The sequence below is a fragment of the Phoca vitulina genome, unplaced genomic scaffold, assembly GCF_004348235.1.
Source record: "Phoca vitulina isolate PV1807 unplaced genomic scaffold, GSC_HSeal_1.0 scaffold4, whole genome shotgun sequence".
NCBI classification, from domain to species: domain Eukaryota; kingdom Metazoa; phylum Chordata; class Mammalia; order Carnivora; family Phocidae; genus Phoca; species Phoca vitulina.
Window position 1 is genome coordinate 5686643 of NW_022589707.1, and position 22888 is coordinate 5709530.

The window sequence follows — 22888 nt, forward strand, 5'->3', positions numbered from 1 at the left end:
ACCTGACCTGCTGTCACATCATGTGTGGACGTCCCAGTGCTCTCTGACCACGTCTGCAACACAATGGGCGCTGGCTTTCTGGAAGGGGCAGAGATGTCCACCACGTCACACCTCCCTCATTGCAGTGGCGATGCATTCATCACGCAACAAGGCAGCATCATGAGGTATTGAGAGTCATCGACTCGGAATTCCTGTACTTGAGGGCTGGTTATGTGACATCAGGCAAGTCGTCCCAGGTGTCGAGCATCCATTTCCCTATTAGAACAAAAACAGAAAAAAAAACGCAAAAAATGGTGGTTCTTGCCTAATCGGGCATTTGAAAGTATTGGATGAGAAAATGAAGATAAACATACTTCCCAAGAACATGGACAAATCCCTCACACCAGCCTGCAGACAGGAGACTACATCACAGAGACCAGTATTTCCTATCTGAATAATGACAGGTAAATAACATAATCCAATCAAAAAGCATTGTTTGGGCCCCTAACATCGGCCAATCTAGGAGGGCTAGTCTAATCACCAAGGAATAAAGGGTCTAGGCAGTGGTATTAAGGCATAGTTCATGGTCCAAGTGAGCAGAATTGCATCTGGGAAGTCTCCACAGAGCTCCCAGGGATGGAGGTTCAAGAGGTCCCATCAGAGCAACGGTGCCTTCTATTGCTCCGGTGATGGTGCTTGGCTGTAGTTGTTTCAAGAGCAGCTAGGAGAGGACCTGAGCATTCCTTTTTTTTTTTTTAAATTTTATTATGTTAATCACCGTACATTACATCTTTAGTTTTTGATGTAGTGCTCCACGATTCATTGTTTGTGTATAACACCCAGTGCTCCATGCAGAATGTGCCCTCTTTAATACCCATCACCAGGCTAACCCATCCTCCCACCCCACTCTCCTCTAGAACCCTCAGTTTGTTTTTCAGAGTCCATCTTCTCCCATGGTTCGTCTCCCCCTCTGATTTCCGCCCCTTCATCCTTCCCCTCCTGCTATCTTCTTCTTCTTCTTCTTTTTAATATATATTGTATTATTTGTTTCAGAGGTACAGATCCGCAATTCAACAGTCCTGCACAATTCACAGTGCTCACCACAGCACACACCCTCCCCAATGTCTATCACCCAGCCACCTCATCCCTCCCATCCCCCACCACTCCAGCAACCCTCAGTTTCTTTCCTGAGATTAAGAATTCCTCGTATCAGTGAGGTCATATGATACATGTCTTTCTCTGATTGACTTATTTCGCTCAGCATAACACCCTCCAGTTCCATCCACGTCATTGCAAATGGCAAGATCTCATTCCTTTTGATGGCTGCATAATATTCCATTGTATATATATACCACTTCTTCTTTATCCATTCATCTGTCAATGGACATCTTGGCTCTTTCCACAGTTTGGCTATTGTGGACATTCCTGCTATAAACATTGCGGTGCACGTACCCCTTCAGATCCCTACATTTGTATCTTTGGGGTAAATACCCAGTAGTGCAATTGCTGGATCATATGGTAGCTCTATTTTCAACTTTTTGAGGAACCTCCATACTGTTTTTCAGAGTGGCTGCACCAGCTTGCATTCCCACCAACACTGCAGGAGGGTTCCCCTTTCTCCGCATCTCCGCCAACATCTGTCGTTTCCTGACTCGTTAATTTTAGCCATTCTGACTGGTGTGAGGTGGTATCTCATTGAGGTTTTGATTTGGATTTCCCTGATGCCGAGCGATGTTGAGCACTTTCTCATGTGTCTGTTGGCCATTTGGATGTCTTCTTTGGAAAAATGTCCATTCATGTCTTCTGCCCATTTCTTGATTGGATCCTTTGTTCTTTGGGTGTTGAGTTTGATAAGTTCTTTATAGATTTTGGATACTAGCCCTTTATCTGATATGTCATTTGCAAATATCTTCTCCCATTCTGTCGGTTGTCTTTTGGTTTTGTTGACCGTTTCTTTTGCTGTGCAAAAGCTCTTTATCTTGATGAAGTCCCAATAGTTCATTTTTGCCCTTGCTTCCCTTGCCTTTGGCGATGTTTCTAGGAAGAAGTTGCTGCAGCTAAGGTCGGAGAGGTTGCTGCCTGTATTCTCCTTTAGGATTTTGATGGATTCCTGTCTTTCAACATTTTGAGTCTATTTTTGTGTGTGGTGTAAGGAAATGGTCCAGTTTCATTCTTCTGCATGTGGCTGTCCAATTTTCCCAACACCATTTGTTGAAGAGACTGTCTTTTTTCCATTGGACATAATTTCCTGCTTTGTCAAAGATTAGTTGACCATAGAGTTGAGGGTCCATTTCTGGGCTCTTTATTCTGTTCCATTGATCTATGTGTCTGTTTTTGTGCCAGTACCACACTGTCTTGATGATGACAGCTTTGTAATAGAGCTGGAAGTCCGGAATTGTGATGCTGCCAGCTTTGCTTTTCTTTTTCAACATTCCTCTGGCTATTTGGGATCTTTTCTGATTCCATACAAATTTTAGGATTATTTGTTCCATTTCTTTGAAAAAAGTGGATGGTATTTTGGTGGGGATTGCATTGAATGTGTAGATCGCTCTAGGTAGCGTTGACATCTTCACAATATTTGTTCTTCCAATCCATGAGCATGGAACGTTTTTCTATTTCTTTGTGCCTTCCTCAATTTCTTTCATGAGTATTTTATAGTTTTCTGAGTACAGATCGTTTGCCTCTTTGGTTAGATTTATTCCTAGGTATCTTATGGTTTTGGGTGCAGTTGTAAATGGGATCGACTCCTTAATTTCTCTTTCTTCTGTCTTGTTGGTGTATAGGAATGCCACTAATTTCTGTGCATTGATTTTATATCCTGCCACTTTACTGAATTCCTGTATGAGTTCTAGCAGTTTTGGGGTGGAGTCTTTTGGGTTTTCCACATAAAGTATCATATCATCTGCAAAGAGTGAGAGTTTGACTTCTTCTTTGCCAATTTGGATGCCTTTGATTTCTTTTTGTTGTCTGATTGCTGTGGCTAGGACTTCTAATACTGGCTGAATAGCAGTGGTGATAGTGGACATCCTTGCTGTGTTCCTGACCTTAGGGAGACAGCTCTCAGTTTTTCCCCATTGAGAATGATATTCGCTGTGGGTTTTTCATAGATGGCTTTTATGATATTGAGGTATGTATCCTCTATGCCTATACTCTGAAGAGTTTTGATCAAGAAAGGATGCTGTACTTTGTCAAATGCTTTTTCTGCATCTATTGAGAGGATCATATGATTCTTGTTCTTTCGTTAATGTATTGTATCACGTTGATTGATTTGCGGATGTTGAACCAACCTTGCAGCCCAGGGATAAATCCCACCTGCTCGTGGTGAATAATCCTTTTAATGTACTGTTGCATCCTATTGGCTAGTATTCTGGTGAGAATTTTTGCATCCATGTTCATCAAGGATATTGATCTGTAATTCTCCTTTTTGATGGGGTCTTTGTCTGGTTTTGAGATCAAGGTAATGGTGGCCTCATAAAACGAGTTTGCAAGTTTTCCTTCCATTTCTATTTTTTGGAACAGTTTCAGAAGAATAGGTATTAATTCTTCTTGAAATGTTTGGTAGAATTCCCCTGGGAGGCCATCTGGCCCTGGGCTCTTGTTTGTTGGGAGATTTTTGATGACTGCTTCAGTTTCCTTAGTGGTTATAGGTCTGTTCAGGTTTTCTATTTCTTCCTGGTTCAGTTTTGGTAGTTGATACATCTGTAGGAATGCATCCATTTCTTCCAGATTATCTAATTTGCTGGCATAGAGTTGCTCATAATATGTTCTTATAATTGTTTGTATTTCTTTGGTGTTGGTTGTGAACTCTCCTCTTTCATTCATGATTTTGTTGATTTGGGTCATTTCTCTTTTCTTTTTGATAAGTCTGGCCAGGGGTTTATCAATCTTGTTAATTCTTTCAAAGAACCAGCTCCTAGTGTCGTTGATCTGTTCTACTGTTCTTTTGGTTTCTATTTCATTGATTTCTGCTCTGATCTTTATTATTTCTCTTCTCCTGCTGGGTTTAGGCTTTATCTGCTGTTCTTTCTCCAGCTCCTTTAGGTGTAGGGTTAGGTTGTGTATTTGAGACCTTTCTCGTTTCTCGAGAAAGGCTTGTATTGCTATATACTTTCCTCTTAGGACTGCCTTTGCTGCATCCCAAAGATTTTGAACAGTTGTGTTTTCATTTTCATTTCTTTCCATGAAATCTTTTAATTCTTCTTTAATTTCCTGGTTGACCCATTCATTCTTTAGTAGGATGCTCTTTAGCCTCCATGTATTTGAGTTCTTTCCAACTTTCCTCTTGTGATTGAGTTCTAGTTTCAAAGCACTGTGGTCTGAAAATATGCAGGGAATGATCCCAATCTTTTGGTACCAGTTGAGACCTAATTTGTGACCTAGGATGTGATCTATTCTGGAGAATGTTCCATGGGCACTAGAGAAGAATGTGTATTCTATTGCTTTGGAATGGAATGTTCTGAATATATCTGTGAAGTCCATTTGGTCCAGTGTGTCATTTAAAGTCTTTATTTCCTTGTTGATTTTTTGCTTAGATGATCTGTCCATTTCAGTGAGGGGGGTGTTAAAGTCCCCTACTATTATTGTATTGTTGTCGATGTGTTTCTTTGCTTTTGTTATTAATTGGCTTATATAATTGGCTGCTCCCATGTTAGGGGCATAGATATTTACAATTATTAGATGTTCTTGTTGGATAGACCCTTCAAGTAGGATATAGTGTCCTTCCTCATCTCTTATTACAGTCTTTGGTTTAAAATCTAATTTGTCTGATATAAGGATTGCCACCCCAGCTTTCTTTTGGTGTCCATTAGCATGGTAAATGGTTTTCCAGCCCCTCACTTTCAATCTGGGGGTGTCTTTGGGTCTAAAATGAGTCTCTTGCAGACACATATCGATGGGTCTTGTTTTTTGATCCAATCTGATAGCCTGTGTCTTTTGATTGGGGCATTTAGCCCATTTACACTCAGGGTAACTATTGAAAGATATGAATTTAGTGCCATTGTATTGCCTGTAAGGTGACTGTTACTGTATATTTTCTGTGTTCCTTTCTGGTCTATGTTACTTTTAGGCTCTCTCTTTGCTTAGAGGACCCCTTTTAATATTCCTTGTAGGGCTGGTTTCGTGTTTGCAAATTCCTTTAGTTTTTGTTTGTCCTGGAAGCTTTTTATCTCTCCTTCTATTTTCAATGACAGCCTAGCTGGATATAGTATTCTTGGCTGCATATTTTTCTCATTTAGTGCTCTGAATATATCCTGCCAGTCCTTTCTGGCCTGCCAGGTCTCTGTGGATAGGTCTGTTGCCAATCTAATGTTTCTACCATTGTAGGTTACAGATCTCTTCTACCGAGCTGTTTTCAGGATTTTCTGTTTGTCTCTGAGACTCGTAAGTTTTACTATTAGATGTCGGGGTGTTGACCTATTTTTATTGATTTTGAGAGGGGTTCTCTGTGCCTCCTGGATTTTGATGCCTGTTTCCTTCCCCCAAATTAGGGAAGTTCTCTGCTATAATTTGCTCCAATATACCTTCTGCTCCTCTCTCTCTTTCTTCTTCTTCTGGGATCCCAATTATTCTAATGTTGTTTCGTCTTATGGTGTCGCTTATCTCTCAAATTCTGCCCTCGTGATCCAGTAGTTGTTTATCTCTCTTTTTCTCAGCTTCTTTATTTTCCATCATTTGGTCTTCTATATGACTAATTCTCTCTTCTGCCTCATTTATCCTAGCAGTTATTTATTTGACAGAGACAGACACAGTGAGAGAGGGAACACAAGCAGTGGGAGTGAGAGAGGGAGAAGGAGGCTTCCCGCAGAGCAGGGAGCCCGATGTGGGGCTCAATCCCAGGACCCTGGGATCATGACCTGAGCTGAAGGCAGACGCTTAACGCCTGAGCCACCCAGGCGCCCCTATCCTAGCAGTTAGCGCCTCCATTTTTTATTGCACCTCATTAATAGCCCTTTTGATTTTGACTTGGTTAGATTTTAGTTCTTTTATTTCTCAAAAAACGGTTTCTCTAATAACTTCCATATTTTTTTCAAGCCCAGCTAGTATCTTTAAAATCATCATTCTGAACTCTAGTTCCAACATTGTACTAATATCTGTATTGAGTAGGTCCCTGGCAGTCGGTACTGCCTCTTGTTCTTTTTGTTGAGGTGATTTTTTCCATCTTGTCATTTTGTCCAGAGGAGAATATATGAATGAGAGAACAAAATGCTAACAGGGTAGCAACATCCCCAGAAAATATACTCTAAACAAATCAGAAAAGACCTGAAACCGGGGGAAAAGAAAGGGAAAGAAAGAAAAAAAAAGAAACAGGTAAAAACAAACAAAAACAGAACAAAACAAAAAAAACAGAATATGATCAAATATGATCAGGCTGGTGCATAGATCAGTGCCACACACTAGATTTTGGGTGTATTTTGGTCTGTTAGAAGAAAGTGCCTCCCAAAATTTTAAAGAAAGAAAAACTTATATATATACAAAAGTAAGGGTTAATACAATGAAGGGATGGAATATGACTGTAAAAATGAAAATTACAAAAAATTTTATAAAAGGAATTGATAAGAAGTTGTTTGAAAGAAGATTTAAAAAGAAAGAAAGAAAAAAAAGGGAGAGAATGTCATCAGGCAGGAGACTAGAACAAAGCCATACACTAGAGATTTAGGGTATATTTCGATCTGTTAGAAGAAACTGTATCTCAAAATTTTAAAAAGAGAACAACTTATATAGATATGCCAAAAATAAGGGTAACTACTATGAAGGGATAGAATATGACTCTAAAAATGAAAAATAAAAATGTTTTTTAAAAAAGGGATTGATAAGATGTTGGTTGAAAAAGGGAAAAATTCAAAAAAAGAAAAAAGACAGTTAAAAAAATTAACTTTGAAAGACTAAAGAATCATGGTAAAAAAGCCATGGATTCTATGTGCAGTATTCCCCTAGCGCTGGAGTTCTGCTGTTCTCACTGATCGGTAAACTTGGTCTTGGCTGGCTGTTCTCGCTGATCTTCTGGGGGAGGGGCCTGTTGCCGTGGTTCCCAAATGTCTTTGCCGGAGGCAGAATTGCCCCGCCCTTGCCGGTCCGGGCTAAGTAATCTGCTCGGGTTTGCTCTCAGGAGCTTTTGTTCCCTGCAAGCTTTCCGTACAGCTTTGGAGGTGGAGAGTGAAAATGGTGGCCTCCCAGTCTCCGCCCCGGCGGAGCCGAGAACTCGGGGTCCCGCTCCTCAGCGAGCCCCCAGAGAAAAGCCGTCAGTCACTCCCGTCTCCCCGGTCTCCGGCCGCACTCCGTGCTCACCCGGCCTGTGACCGCGTGTTTCTATCTCCGGCACCCGACCCCGGGTGGAGTCTCCAAACCCAGCAGATCCCCGCGGTGCGCTCCCGCACCTCTCCTCCCGGGGGAAGAAGGTGAGTCTCCCCGGATCTGCCGCTTGTAGGTCCCTGCTGGAGGAGCCGTGGCCTGACTGTGCCGCGGATCACGGTCTATGACAACCCCGAGCTGAGAGCCCGCGCCTGGGCTCCGTCTCTGCAGCCGGCTTCCCTGCTCCGATACCTGGGAGCTCTGCCGCACTCAGGCACCCCCGGTCTTTCTGTGACCCCGAGGGTCCTGACACCACACTGTCCCACGAGGGTTCCACCCCCCACTTAGCCACCGGAGTGACGTCCCTCAGCGGAGCCGACTTCTAAAAGTTCCGATTCTGTGCTCCGTGGCTCTATCACTTGCCAGAAGCGGCCGACAAAGGCCCCCTCCCCCGCCGTCTATCCTCCCGAATATCACCTCGGATTCACTTCTCCGCACGTCTTACCTTCCAGAAAGTGGTCGCTTTTCTGTTCAGAGAGTTGCTGCTATTCTTTCCTTCGATCTCCTGTTGAGTTCATAGGTGTTCAGAATGGTCTGATCCCTATCCAGCTGAATTCCTGGGACCAGAGGAAATCCAGGTCTCCTGCTCCTCCGCCATCTTGCTCCTCCTCCAGGACCTCAGCATTCCTTAAGAACAGGTGGTCCAGGCCTCTCCGCCCTGCCATTTCTGTATTTAACAGCCTCTTGGTGGCCTCTGACCAAGGATTTCCCTGTGAGGGTGTTCTCAGAGGTACCTTTCCTGGAGGGAGGAGAGAACACACGAATCCATATGTCTCCAGGACTCTGGCCAGGCCCTACACCTGCTCCCCATCACTGCTGTAGTCCGCTAGAGCTGGGCAGGTGTTTGCCATAACAGCTGAGTGAGGTTAGAGGGGCAGTGAGAGATGACTCACACCTGTGATCCATGCCCAACCCTGTCTGAGCAGATCATGGAGAACTATGGGCAGATAGTGCCCCCTGGTGGACAAAATTCCTCCCTCTCCACAAGCCTGAGGAAAGCGTGCTTGTCTGCAGCTTTGGACCACAGCCCACTCAGACCTCCATCAGAGACTGAGCTTTGAAATGTCTTCTCGCTCACCACCACCTTGCACCCCAGTTACCGGCTCATCTGGTCCACACCCTCTGGGATAGAGCTGCTCCTAACTAGAAGCAGAGTGGCCCCACTACAGCCAGCTTCAGGCCTCCCATCTCTGCAGGGCTCCCAGGATCTGGGCCTCTCTCCCTCAGTGCACCTGCCTGCAGCTTCTGGGACATTCGCCTGGGATCTGAGCCTCCCTGTTCCACCCTCACTCCATGTATGGCCTTGCTCAGGGGGCCAACCCAGTTCTGAGCCATGGCTGCTTAGTCAATGTTTGGCGAGCCCTCACTGTGGATCCAGACCCTGGTCCTTTCTAGGTCAGGCTCTCTCTGAGGATCTTACTTTTAAAAAAGATCAACTTGAGGTTGGGGGAGCGGGGTGAGACATTTAGGTGGTGGCGAGCACCGAGTGTGGGGATCTAATTGAAAAAGTGGGTGTTTATTCTAGGGGTGTGAGTAGGGGCTACACACTGAGATACTCATTCTTCCTCCTTTCTGAGCTCTCAGAATTTCTCCAGGTTTCTTTCCAGCACCCCTCTGGGCATTGATACTGGTATTAGAACGCATAGGCGTACTGTGGAAAATCGTGCCATTTGATCCTCACGGCAAGCCTCTGAGCTGCGTGAAGTTACTGTCTGTACTTTACAGGCACAGAAACCAGGATTCAGGGAGATGAAGTCTTTCCCAAAGCTCCCAAGTGGCAGAGGAAGTTCTGCAACAGAGCCCTTCAGAGGCTAAATTGGTGGTTAAATCGCTGTGCTGGGCAGGCTTGGCATTCACCAAAAGGTTGATGGGAAAGCAGCAGGAAGAGTCTGCTTGTAGAGAAGAGGCAACAAGGGAGGATATAGGGGAACGTGGGAGGAGTCAGGGCAGAGGAGGAGGTTGGGTCTGTGGTTGGTAACCCGGGATGGTTTGTATTCACTTGTCCAAGGAGGGTTTCTCACTGTGTCTTTACTGCAGGTGCAGTAGAGAGTTCTGCCCTGGGTCACATTGGTCACGCGCAGCGTCAGCTCCGTGCTCTCGACCCTCGTGGCCTGGTAATGTGCTCCAGGACGGGATACGACCTCCTTATCCCCAGGACTCCGCAGAGTGGCCAGCAGGTGTAGTTGCCCCTGGAGGTCCTGTTCGTACCAGCTCATCCAGGGGTACTGGGAATTCCTCAGGATGCAGTGCAGGGTTTTCACCTGTCCGCGAGCTACCAGGACCCACCTGGGCCTTTGCTCCACCAAGCTCACAGTGGCATCTGAAATACACAGGTCAAGCTAAAGGTCCCAAGGGTAGCAGTAACTCCCCCAAATAATCAGCTGCAGCCAGATCCTGAAGAGGGGAACCCATGAGCAATGCCAATAGGAGACTCCTGGGAGCAGAAGGAATGCTTTCTCGTGGGGGTGTTATACCAGTGAGGATCTTAACAAGGCTGGGATCTGGGAGCAAAACTTTCTGTGCCTACTGGTCCCTCTTTCCCTCCCCCAACCCATGGAGAGCTTTTTCTGCCTGGCCTCTTACCAGTACTCACGATAGCCATGAGTGCCCAGCCCCACAGGATGGAAAACGGTCCCATTCCCTGGCCCCACAGGCTTTCTCCAGTGAGGCAGTGGGTCAAGGTCAGGAGAACAGGATCCGGGTCTATAAGGTGGCAATTAGTAACTGACACTCTAGGCCTGAAACTTAAAAGGGAGTGGCTTTTCCAGGAAGCTCCGTATTTTGTCTCATTGTCTCACTGAGGTTCAAACCCTATGGGGTTTCCTGTTTCCTGCATGCCAACAGCCCTCAGGCAGGCAGGCACAAAACCCCCACCTTCACTGAGTGCCTTAGTGAAGGTACGTGGCTTTCACCCTCTCAACTGTGCCCCAGAGATTCTAAACACAGACAGTAGTGGTTCTGAATGTGCACCTCAAATCTTCCCAAGGGATTCAAACATCTCAATGAAAGCAAGTAGGCTGGTAGATTGAGCGAAGACCTCCCTCCCCCGTATGCTTCACACACGCACAGAGGCGGCCCCGAGGCCAAGCTGGGCAGTAGACAGTTGGGCTCTCATTTCCAATTCCCGTGTTCTCCTCTGTAAGGTCAACTAACAAATTAAACATAAGAGACTTGATTTTCCCTGTTGAAAATAAGGGAAGAGACTTCCCTCCTGTCCATTTCCTTAGAGCATTTACTTTAGAAATCTTATAATTTTAAGTTCTCTCTCTTTCTTTGAAATATATGTAAATCACCCAGAAATGTTTTTCTCTAGGACCTGCAATCAATCTCTTTGAAATACAAACATCAAAATGAGCCTAACTTTATTGAGAGCGCATGCCTCACACCAAGTTGCAAAATGATGCCCTGTCATAAAGATGGATGGTAAGATTCCTCGTCCTCTGGGTAAACCCGGATGGGCCCCGCAGTTAACAAGTGACTCCGGGACGGCCTCTCCAGCCTCTCATTTGAGGACTGGTTATCACTTCTCTCGAGAACGCGTATGTAATGGGTTGTGTCTGATGGCCGGGATTTCTGCCTGTCTTCCTAACAAAATGCCTGGGATGGATATCACATTCTGATTTAATGCTTCTTCAATAATAAGACTGCTTTCTTTCTCTTCTACTTCTGGGGAGAGACTTCCCGAGTCGGGAGGAGCTTTGATTTTTGGTTACATTTTCCTGACAACGCCCAGTGCTGGCGTCACCTAGCACTGTGGCCTTCGGACTCAGTTTATCCAGCTCAAAGATAAAGGTAATAATGAGAGTGATGTCATAAGAGTAAATAGACTCACACACGAAAAATTCTTGGAATAGAGTTTGGACAGACGGAGCACTCAGTGAGTTGACTTCTGTCACGTCCATGGTAAGCTGCCAATTCAATTTACATATGACAGAATTTATGGCAGGATTTACCTCCCTTTATCTCTCTCTTAGTCATCAGCTGAGATGAAAATCACAAGTTCTCATAACTTTCTAACATTGGCAAGAGGTCTCGTTTCTCAGAAAGTTTGGAAACCAGTGATCCGGGAAATTAGATTTAAAAGACCCCCGTGGGGCCCCTGGGTGGTGCAGTCAGTTAAGTGTCTGACTCTTGGTCTTGGCTCAGGTCATGATCTCAGGGTCCTAGGATGGATCCCAGCATCAGGCTCCTCGCTCAGCATGGAGTCTGCTTGAGATCCTCGCTCCCTCTACCTCTGTCCCTCCCATTCGTGTTCTCTCTCTTGAAAATAAAAAAATAAATCTTTAAAGACCGTCTCTTCACCCTCAGCATTTTACAGACAAAAACATGGGGACATATAGGGGTCTAGCAACCAAACTTTACTATTTCAAGACCTGGGATTGCACTGTATTCAAGTCGGTGCTCCCGGTGAGGTGTCTGAGCCTTCACGGACCCTTGATGAAGGAAGAAGGGAACTATAGGAAGGTGAGACCACAGACCCATCACCCCGGGGAGCCCACATATCAGGGAACAGCTGTGGCCTGGCATCCTGGGGCTTTGCACCTCCCAGATTCGATATTTTTGTTAATCAGCTGACATATAAATACAACAATATGGTTCACGTGATTCTGGCAAAGGGTAACGGTTATTGATGCCATGTGCTGACAACATAATATAGTTTCTAATTCAGTTGGCTTGATAACTTTGAAATCTTTGGGGTTCTGGATTTTAAAAAAAACGCTCATTTTCATTACGTACAATTTTGTGTATAAAGTGGGTTTGTTAATATTTTCTATATCAGACGGTTTCAAATGTACATAATCGTGCACAAAATGTCCATCGCCTGGCATTCTAAAATGTGTCGCGTCTCTTTTGGCTCTTGCTCTTACCTATTCCCAACCTCTTCTCCCCAGAGAGGGCGGGGGATGATGCTCTGGGAACCATTGCCCAAATCACACACCTTGAACACCAGAAATATGTACGTGCCAACACAGAGGCATCCTCACCTAGCAAGCCATGTGCATTGCATTCTGAGGTTACTGTGGAGAGAGTGGCTCTGGGGATCAGATGATGAAAGGGAAGGGGGCTGGGAGCAGGGAGCAACCCAGAACTGGGGGAAAAGGTGAACAGGGAGAGAAAAGCCGAGTGGGTGGCCCCAGGGAGCCCAGGAGCTCCCACCTCCCTCCCTCCGGCGGGCACTCTGGCAGGTAGACAGATGTCAGGATAAGGGATCCTGGCCCCATCTTGGTTTACAGGGCTGGCTGACCTGTCTCCCTGCCTCCCCCTCCCTGAGCCTTAATCCCCAAATGCGATTGGGATCGGAGTGTCTCTGACACTCCTGTTATCTCCTCCCTGGATTCCTGCTCCTCAAGGTCAGTGCCTCCCCAGGCTCCTCCTCTGGTTTTGGCCCTGCTCCCATCCTGGGCCAAGGTAAGCCTCTTCCTTCCAGATGGCTGCAGAGCAACCTCCCTGCTCCCATGCCCAGAGTTGGCATTATGGTTGCTGTCTTGGGAGATGGGTTTTTTTCTCCCACCACACCTCAATTCCTACTCAGGTGCTCACAGCAGCTGCCAACAACCTCAGCTGGGTCCTTACCAGCTTTGATGAACTCAATAGATAATGAAAAGAGTATGCATGCCCTGAACGGAGGCATAAACAGATGCTCCAGCTCCTGTCCACTGAGGTTTGAGCTGAATTCCCATGTGATGTGTGGTCCAGTTTCTGTGCTAGGGGATGCCTACTGGGCCCACGTCCTTAGTTTTTCAGAGCCTCTCCATTGTCTGATGGTGAAAGGACACTGGGGGTCAGGGAGGTGATTTCCAGCTTTTGCTCAGCTATGTCAGAGCCTGGATAGAAAAAAAACGCCAGGCATAGAGTGAGATGTGGGTTCCGTCCCTAAGAAGCAGTCCGCAGATGACAACTCCCTTCACCAGGGCAAGCCATGGTGGGAAGGCACTGCGGGTGGCTGGGCGCCCTGTGGGTGTCTGTAACCTAGGCAAATCGTGGAAAGAGCACTGGCCTGGGGGCAGGGCCCCTGTGGGCCGGTGTTAACTCTGCCTCTGACTGCATGGGGGATCAGGCACTCCTGTTACCTCTTGGTATTTCCCTTTACTCATCTAAAAATTAAGTGGATCTAAAATCCCTTTCCACTCTGGCGTTCTAATATTCTAACATTCCTTCTGTGCTTTTATGGTTTGAATACTGAAGCACTTGTCAGTAGGGACCCTGGGCCAAGCCCCCAGTAGAGTGAGAGTCACTAAATGTGACTTCTCTGGCAGGCAATTCACGGAAGGAAGGGTAGAGCACCAAGCATCCCAAGGGCCAGTTTACATTTACCTCCACTGTCTCCCTCTTCTTCCCCTCCCCTCCTCCTCCTCCTTGCTGCTCCCCAGGAATGTGCAGAAACTCAAGGCCAACCCAGACTCACCCATCTGGAAAGCTGATTATGGCTCCTTCACCTCTATGTGTCCTTCCAGGGATTAGTAGCAAAGACTCCTCCGGGAGATGGAAATCATAGCCTTCCCTGAATGCCCCGTCAGAAACTTCTCTCCTTCCTCTGCTGCATGTCTTCAGTCTCGCCCCTTCCCCCTGCTATGCCCCAGTTCCAGATATAGAAAATGCCCATAAAAGCTGGGGCAGGGGGCAGGTGCCAGAGAGCAGAGTGCTCAGTAAGGACATCAAAGATACAGGGGTGGGGGGGGCAGAAAGGGAAAGAGAGAAATAGAGACAAGGAAGGAAAAGCAGGGAAAAACCCAAACCCCAGGGAGGACCCTGGCATGGGGTTGGAGTAGAAGAGTCTAAGTGACCTGCTCCTGAGAATTTCATGTCAGGTCCCTGCTCTGGGGCAAGAGCAATCTGCTCTGCACCCTCTCTGGGCACCTCACACCTCCAGAGTTATGTAAGTGGCACCACTCTGAATCCAGAGGATAATCAGATCAGAAGAGCCCCAGTCTGTCCCTCCCCCATGGCACGGTGCCCGGCACAGGTAGGGACACATATAAATCCATACTTCTTGAGTGTCCATCTGTAGGAGAGATACTCCAGACCCCAGGAGCCATGACCTGTGCCCTTCTCTTCAGACTTCTCCTACTTACGGCCCTGGCAGCCCCCTCCCAAGGCAAACACCTTGGCCCCACATCTCGCCTGCGTTATTCCAGGTTCCTAGATCCTTCCAATGTCATTTTCCTGCGCTGGGACTTTGACCTTGAGGCTGAGATCATCACTTTTGAGCTGCAGGTCCGGACAACTGGCTGGGTGGGCTTGGGTGTCACAAATCGCTACACCAGAGTGGGGAGTGATCTGGTTGTTGGAGGAGTCCTGCCTGATGGCAACGTCTATTTCTCGGTAAGTCTGAGGGTGTCTCCCTTCCAAGGATGAAGGTCTCTTGCTGGTTGAGGATGGCTCTGAGTCCAGGAAGGATCCACATTTTCCAAACTTATCCAGGAACATGCCCAGAACACCAGTTGACTACTGACCTCTCTCTACAGAAATGGTCCACCGGAGAGTTTCAAAATAGGTCTTCTGGACTGCGTGGCCCTAAGGTGCTAAAGAATGGTACCACAGGACTGAAAGAGTCCTGAACCACTAAATGCAGGACAATGGGAGAGAGTCAATGCTATTTGAGACCCAGTCTTTAGCCCTAATTTCTGTTAAGCTCAGTCAGGTTGACCACAACATAAAGTGGTCTAATAACCACAGCAGCAGCTATAATAATAATAGCTTAAAATTATTATGTACTTTTGATCAACCAGGCATTGTTCCAAAATCCTTCCATGTTAAACCTCACAGCCTCACTATAAGGTGGATGATTACTACCCCATTTTACAGATGAAAAAGCAGCTCACCCATCTCTCCGAATCTCACCCATAGGAACTGCATTTATATGGGGAAGTGTCAATGTTATGAGCCACAAGAGAGGACAAATAGCATAGAGAGTTCAGAGAGTAAGTGAGCTTTCAAGGGCTGGAGATGCAGGAACACTAGGATTTATGGACTTGGGATTTGGAACGGGAGCAGTAAATCAAGGTCAAGTGGTGCAGACACTGTCCACCCCTCTGTCCCGGGGATCCACCCTGATGTCATGCTCTGTCCCAAGAGTAAACTGCAAAATAAAGGACCTGGATTCTGCTAATTTAGTACCTTGGGGTTGCTAAAGGGACACCAGCTTCTCCAAAGTCATGACCACCAGGGTTTCCTGTTCTTACTCTTTGGACTTCACTGGACCCCAGGATCAGCACCTGGTGGATGAAGACACCCTGGAGGAGGACGGGAGCCAGGATGCTGAGCTGCAAAGGCTGACTGAAGATGCTATCTACACCACCATGCGCTTCTCCAGGCCCTTCCGCTCCTGTGACCCTCACGACAAAGACATTACGGTAAAATAGTAAGGGGAGAAAAGCATTCAATCGTAAGCAGCTTTTCCTTTTGGGGATGTGGAGTCACCCCCAATCTAGAACGTGCATGTGTCTCAGGCAGCAGTCACAGTTCCCAGGGGTTCTCTCCCTCTCTACCTTTCCAGGCACTGCCCCAGTCATGCCCCTCTCCAAATCCACAAGCTCTCCACAGAGTGATTCCCTACAGATTAAGCACCCACCCCACCCTCCTCTCATTCCCCTCTCCAAGAACCTTGCCTGATTTCACTGAACTTTAGAATGGACACAGGCATTGAGAGGGAATGTGACTTGCTCAATATTTTCAGCAAGTTGGCCCCTGAAGTAGAACTAGAACCCGACTAGTTCTGACCCCTGAGTTGGAAGCTCTTTCCATTCCACTGTGTAGCCATGAGCAAGTGGCTTGTGTCAGTCCTTGGGTGTGGGTGTGTGCAAAGTGCTGCTCACGGGCAGTAGCACCTCAATGCCGATGACACCCCCAGAGTGACACCATAAAGGTGCTGGCCACCTACGGCCTGGATGACACTCTGAAGCTGGATCGGGACCGTACTTTTATCAAGTCCATCTTCCTGCTACAAATAGTCCATCCTGACGACCTTGATGTCCCTGAGGATACCATCATCCATGACTTGGAGATCACTGATGTAAGAGTCCTCCACCCCACCCGCAACCTCCAAGCCTCCTTCCCATCTTCCCACTCAATCTAGACCCTCCTCTTGCACCTAATACTCAGTACATTCCTTGAATTGATGTTACTGTGACTTCTTGTAATTCTCCAAGGACCACCAAGCTGGTCTGTCCCTTCCCTGTCTTCTCTAAGAGCTCATTTCCAACCCAGCTCATCCTCTGTGTGTCCTTCTCCAGTTCCTCATTCCAGAGGATGATACCACATATGCCTGCACCTTCCTCCCTCTCCCCATCGTTAGCAAGAAGCATCACATCTTCAAGGTACAGTGAACCAGACACTGCTAAGGCAGTTGAGCAATGCAGTGGGCACAGTCAACTCTGAAGGGAGGGTGTTTGGATAACTGCTGAGAGGAAGCCAGAGAGAAGTAGCTGGGAGAACATGGGCGCCTGGCCAGATCTGGTGGGGGTAGTAGTTTCATGCTTTCCTGAGCCCAGAACTATAACTCCTAGCACTGTTCTATCTGAGCCCCACAATGCAGCAAAGATTTTGATGAAGGTCATCAATTAGTAAGTGTTTCCAAAGAGCAAAGTATAAGCCCCACCTTGGTGGTGCTCGTGGCCTAGGAGGAAATTCAGGCTGCGGGGACAGGGCCAAGGGCTCTCAGGTCAGTGAAGTCTGGCTAAAGGGAACTCCAATGTGGTCACCTGATTTCACAGTTGAGTTATTTCAAATTTTGATCTTACAAAAACTAACAAATGTGTGGGAGCCATTTTTTTCTTTAGAGGAGAATCCAATGAGGCATGTGCTCAGATATAGTGGACTGGTGATGTTATTAAGGGAAAGTCAGGAGTCTTGGGGATATTCTTGGCTAGATTTAATATGTTGTGCACTCGGGGGAGGAGTTTAAAAGGGTGGGGCTGAGAAAGAAGTCAGACAAAGTGGGGTAAGTGATGGGTTGGGGAAGAAAAACAGAACAAGTAGAAAAGAAAGAGACACAGAAGTGGGGAATGAGTATAGATTTATTTGGGGAAAAGGGATGGGGGGAATAGGACTTGACGTAGAAGATCTTGACCATGCTCTGCCTCCATCTCTCACCCAGTTTGAGCCCAAGCTGCTGGAGAACAACGAGACAATGGTGCATCACATCCTGGTGTATGCGTGTGGCAATGCCAGTGTTCTCCCCACGGGCATCAGTGACTGCTATGGGGCTGACCCTGCCTTCTCCCTCTGCTCACAGGTCATCGTGGGCTGGGCTGTCGGGGGCACAGTGAGTCCTGTGACGAGGGAACTAGGTGGCTAAGGGGGGGAGAGTGCATGTTGTCAGGCAACTGGGATTGCTGGACTGACTGATGGCAGACCAGGAGATAGGGGAGGTCTGGGATGAGGGCCAGAAAACACGGGCAGGTTCCAGTCCCTGCACTTAGCACCAGGCCCTTCTTGCTGCCAAATCTTCCTCCATCCAACAGAGTTACCAGTTTCCAGATGATGTGGGTATCTCTATTGGGACCCCCTTAGACCCCCAGTGGATACGACTGGAGATTCATTACAGCAATTTTCACAACCTTCCTGGTGAGCATCTAGAGCATTTATGGAGGAAGAGCTGGTGCAGCTTGCTGATTCTTTTAGGAGTTGGGAAGCTGCTGTGGGAGGCACGCTGGCTTGTTTTGGTCACAGCCCTGTCCCAGCTTTCCTGGGGCTCTTGATCTCACATTGTGACCAGCTCTCTTGTCTTCTATCATTGTTTCATTCTGCACCAGGTGTGTATGACTCCTCAGGCATCCGATTATACTACACTGCACAGCTGCGCAAATACGACATGGGGGTCCTCCAGCTGGGCTTCTTCACTTTCCCCATCCACTTCATACCCCCAGGCGCGGAGTCCTTCCTGTCCTATGGGCTGTGTAAGACAGAGAAGTTTGAAGAGGTGAAGCTGGGAGGCACATCCTCCCTGAGGTTCCTTGTTTCCCATCCCAGATCTGGGCTGGTCCATAAGCACACACACCCTGAGCCCGGGACTTTGAGAAAAGCTACACCTGGTGCTCAGGAAAACCGCTAACCTGGATCATGCAAAGGAAGGAAGGAGTTGGGGCTTTGGGGACTGGGGGGTGGGGCAGGAAGAGGGTCCATGAGGGCCCAGTAAGAACGAAAGGGGCTCCTGTCGGTCATATGAAGAGGGTGTCAAATATTAAGGGAGGCAAATCAAGGAACAGGGCAAGATGAGAGTTCTTAGCAAACCAGATGTGTCTCCTCCCCTTCACAGATGAATGGGGCCCCAGTGCCTGACATACAGGTCTATGGCTACCTGCTCCACACCCACCTGGCTGGCCGTGCTCTGCAGGCCGTGCAATACAGGTAAGGGAAGGCATGGACTTGAAGCTTTCCCATCTGCATGTGGGAACAAATTTGAGGATAGTTATTTATTCTGCAGCATAAGGTTATGCTTGGTTGGGAGGAGGAGGAGCTGGAACTACCCCTAGAGTAGAGGTGGTCGGAATAAGACTATGGAAGGAGGAGCTTTTCTGTTTTATGGGCAACCTGTCCCCCCAGCATGAGCCCATACACTACTTCATTCCCTCTAGAAATGGAGCACAACTCCGAACAATCTGCAAAGATGATTCCTATGACTTCAGTCTACAGGAGACTCGAGATTTACCTTATCGAGCAGAGATCAAACTGGTGGGAGCCTGAGGGGAGGCATGACTGGAGTTGGGGCGGGGAGGCAGGATCAGAGGTCATCACTGTTAGCCAAGAGAGTTCTAAGGCTGTACCAGTCCTTCTGTGTCTTACCTTCAGCCTTCATGTTTCACTCTGAATAGGGAGATGAGTTGCTGGTGGAATGTCACTACCAGACGCTGGACCGGGACTCCTTGACTTTTGTAAGTACCTCCCTTCTCACCGTGGTCAAGCACAATGACCTCAGAATAGAGCCCATCCCTGGCCTTGGCTATAGAGTGACTCTGATTATTCCAGCTGAAGCCCTTTTCTCCATCCAATGGTATTATCCACTCACATGGGGCTTTTCATGCTCTCACATCCCCGTGACTTTAAGATGGGTACAAGGATTCCCTACTTTCTCTGTCATTGACCCACTAAGACCATGGGCAGAAAGCACATTATAGTAACCCAGAGCATGGACTTTTGTTCTCCATGCCTGGTTTCTAATGTCAACACAATCAGTAGCTTTCTAACCTTAGACAAGTTATTCAATCTCTTTGCGCCTCAGTTTCCTAATTCATACAGGAACTAATAATAGTACCTCATAAAATTGTTGTAAGAATTTATTAACCTATGTAAAACATCTAGATCATTGCCTGGCTTATAGTGGATGCTCAATTAGAGTTAGCTGTTGTCGTTATGGTCACAAGGAACCCCACCCCTTTTGTGTGTCAAGAGTGGTTCAGTGCTTATAGGATTCCAAAGGGGTTGCATGCTATTGAGGAAGAAACTACAGCCATATATATTATTATTATGTGATGTAGAAAGTGATACATACCATAAGAGACAAATGGGAATAGTGCATAAGGGGATTCACAGGGAAAAACCATAAGGCCCTACTATGGTGAACTGAACATGTGACATATTTGAGTAGGTCCAGCTTTAGACATGTAGAGATGAGGAATCCTGGAGAAGCTCAAAAGGGAGTGACTTTTTCAGGAAACTCAATATCTTCTCTCATCTTCTCAACCATCTTGTCTCCTCAAACCAGAGCAGAGGCCATTGAAATGTAGAGGACAGGGCAGATATTATTTCTTTGGAAATAATATCAATGATTGTCCACAAATTGGAAGGAGAGGAGGTAAAAGGAAAGGGAGGGTAAGAAGTAGATGAACATTCAGTCAGCTGGTTGTAGGTTAAGTGAAAAGGAAAACAGCACCATTGGTAGAATGACCACTTACACTATTTTCTGTCTGCCTTGTTCCCCTCACTCTGCTTGCCTTTGTGACTTTGTGTTCCGTCTCTCTCTCTCTTCTCCAGGGGGGTCCCAGCACCATTAATGAGATGTGCCTCATCTTCCTCTTCTACTATCCCCGAAACAACATCTCCAGCTGCATGGGGTACCCTGACATCATCTATGTGGCCCATGAGCTTGGGGAGGAGGTATCAGAGTGAGTCATCCTGGAAGATAAGACCTTCAAGTATGTGTGGGAGGGGTCTTGGGGAAGACTGGAGAAGGAGAAAAAGGAAGACCACCTACTACCTCCTGCATTAGTGAGTCAGGATTCCTCAGTGGGCTGCCTGGTTGGCTCCTGCCCTCCTAACATCTGCTTCTGTCACTGTCTGACTCTCAAAGCTCTGACATAAGACCAAATAGGGTTTTTTTTCCCCCATATCAATGAGGCCATTCAGAAAAGCAGATAAGAACTGACCTCTAAAAGTTAGATCACTTATGTACAAATTCTCTGTCTGCCTTTTTCTCATGCGCTACCTGATTCAATCAAAGACTGTTTACTTTTAAGTAATGACCCTTAATTATTTAGGGGTGAGGGTTTCCAAGGAAAATGCACATCTGTGCAGACACACCAATTCCACATACAATTTCAGGGCCTTTACTGGTTCCCTGAAGTCACTCCATCCACCTTCTTGGACTTCATGGCTCCCAGATTAAGAACTACTTCTTTAAAGAGCCAGGAATTTCTCTTTTTCACTTTAAAAAATTCTCGTCTGTGAGTTTTGCAATTTCTCCTTCTACCAAATTCATGGTTGTCTTATTGAGTTGTGAGGCACTCCTTTTGGCTTATGCTGACATGGAAATGATGCTAACAAACGTGAAGGCATTTTGTCAAAGCTTTGAGTTGACCCTAACCTATCGTTTGTTGCCCCTGCCTACGGCAGCCCCATGGAGGGCATGATGGCCATGAACAATGTTGAGTGGACCCCAGAGAACATTAAGAAGGCTGAGAAAGCCTGCAAGGAGGCCCAGCAGATGGTGATAATAAAGACCATTGATGTGAGTGTCCCAGGAGACAGCACCTTCTCAGGGTTGGGGATGGCAGGGTGTGGGATGGTGTTGGGCCAAGCTTGGAAAAGAAAGGAGGAAGCTGGTGAATGACAAAGGCGGGAACATTGGGTCAGGGAAAGAGGGGCTGGGGAGCAGAAAGATGGGCTGGTGCTGTTCCGGACTATGGAGTGGTGGGGGTCTCCCAGCTAGTTTGTGAGGCTGCAAGAACTGGGGATCAGCAAGTAAGGGCTGAAAAAAGGAAATGAGTGGGGGAGGCTTCTGCCTTTAACCCTTTTCTCCCATTTTCCTTGTGCTGCAGGAATTGGTGGAAAACACGACAGGCTGGATTCCGGAAATCATCCCAACTACTCGGGGACCCTGCTTGGAGTCCTCTGGAGGCAAAGTGGAGCCCCAGGACAACACCCCTGCAGGCTTCAAGGCTGAACCAGTGGCCCTCTCAGGCTCCAGCACTGCTGGCCTGAGGCACCTCCCTCTGGCTGCCCTCTTGTTTGGGCAGGGGGCTCTTTCTTGGCTTCTTGCCAACCTGCAGGTTGGAGTCTGATACTGTCTCCTCATTTCAAATACTCAGGTTCCTCTCTGCTCAGCCTTCCCCTTATTATCAAATATAGAAACTCCCCTCTGCTTCAGCTCCCAAAAGTCCCCCATTTGTGCCCCTTCCCATGACCCAGGCCATGACATTGCAGGCCTGGGGATTGCAACTCTTCCATGAGGCTCTTCCATGCTGAGGGATGCAATTCAGCCTTTAAAGCTTTAGAAACACTGATGGGACCACATATTTTCTGACAAAATCTGGATTCAAGGCTGGACCACTCTCTGAGAAGTCTGATGTTCCAGCTTAACTAAGGGGGTGCCAGCTGGGGAAGGGGGGCCTTGCATGCAGAGGGAGAGCCCTCCAAACCCTCCCTTGCCCATGCTGACCCTAAAGGGTTTCTTTTCTTAAGGCGTTTTTTGCCCAACCCTCCCTGTGAGGCAGAGGCAGCAAGCCACATGTGTGATTTGTAGTAAAGGAAAAGGCTGTGGTTATAAGGGACAAAGCTCAAGACATCAGATTAAATAGAACTTAACTCGCTTCCTGTTGCCATCTCCTTCCTTTGAGCCTTTGGTCCAGGAGAGGAAGCTGGGAAGTCTCCTGAATGGCTCAGGATAAGGCATCCAGAGGGTATTTGAGGATCCAGTTGCCCAAAAGGCAACATCAATTGCAGTCCTTGCTCTTCTCACCTGTGCCTCTATCAGATGATCTTTATTTATCCCACCAAGTGTCACATTCTCAACATTCAGGTCACTAGGGGTCAAGAGCCTAACTGGCCAGGCAGGGTGAATTGGGCTCTGAAAATGGGTCAAGGCCAAGGTGGAGTGGGGCAGTCCTTAGCTCTGGAGCCCAGGGCATGTCAAGAAGGTTCACATGGACAGAGCAGGGAATAGACACAAATCGTTTGTGCAGTCAGGCTGCAATCTGCAACCACAGTTGAGAGGAACTGTGCATTGGCAGTGGCTGTTCTGGGTTTCGGGGGGGCATGTCTGTTTTCTAAGCTTGAGAATCTGTGTAGCACCCTGTCCTTGGAGATTTAAAGTCACCATGCTACTTTATGAATTGCCTTGCTCATT

At 47.2% G+C, this 22888-nt stretch overlaps 1 protein-coding gene and 1 gene segment (V, D, J or C); one reads left to right on the top strand and one right to left on the bottom strand.

Annotated features, from left to right (window-relative positions):
- Nucleotides 1–208: 208 nt before the first annotated feature.
- LOC116630589 lies at nucleotides 209–9994 on the bottom strand. The segment is given in 4 exon segments: nucleotides 209–255; nucleotides 354–429; nucleotides 9348–9646; nucleotides 9910–9994. Coding segments are annotated over 4 exon segments (477 nt in total).
- Nucleotides 9995–14361: 4367 nt separating this feature from the next.
- LOC116630591 (putative DBH-like monooxygenase protein 2) lies at nucleotides 14362–21824 on the top strand. The gene is made up of 13 exons (XM_032401281.1): nucleotides 14362–14649; nucleotides 15534–15680; nucleotides 16178–16339; nucleotides 16560–16643; nucleotides 17423–17590; nucleotides 17790–17892; nucleotides 18081–18247; nucleotides 18584–18675; nucleotides 18903–18999; nucleotides 19140–19199; nucleotides 20299–20429; nucleotides 21157–21271; nucleotides 21582–21824. Exons 1-13 carry the CDS (start codon nucleotides 14362–14364, stop codon nucleotides 21822–21824), a joined length of 1857 nt encoding a protein of 618 aa, XP_032257172.1.
- Nucleotides 21825–22888: the final 1064 nt, after the last annotated feature.

Bases quoted from the DNA above. Each gene is read 5' to 3' on its own strand.
- LOC116630591 (XM_032401281.1), top strand. From the start codon at position 14,362: ATGACCTGTGCCCTTCTCTTCAGACTTCTCCTACTTACGGCCCTGGCA. The intron at 14,650-15,533 runs GTAAGTCTGAGG...ACTGGACCCCAG, and splicing joins ATGGCAACGTCTATTTCTCG to GATCAGCACCTGGTGGATGA. The intron at 16,644-17,422 runs GTACAGTGAACC...TCTCTCACCCAG, and splicing joins AGAAGCATCACATCTTCAAG to TTTGAGCCCAAGCTGCTGGA.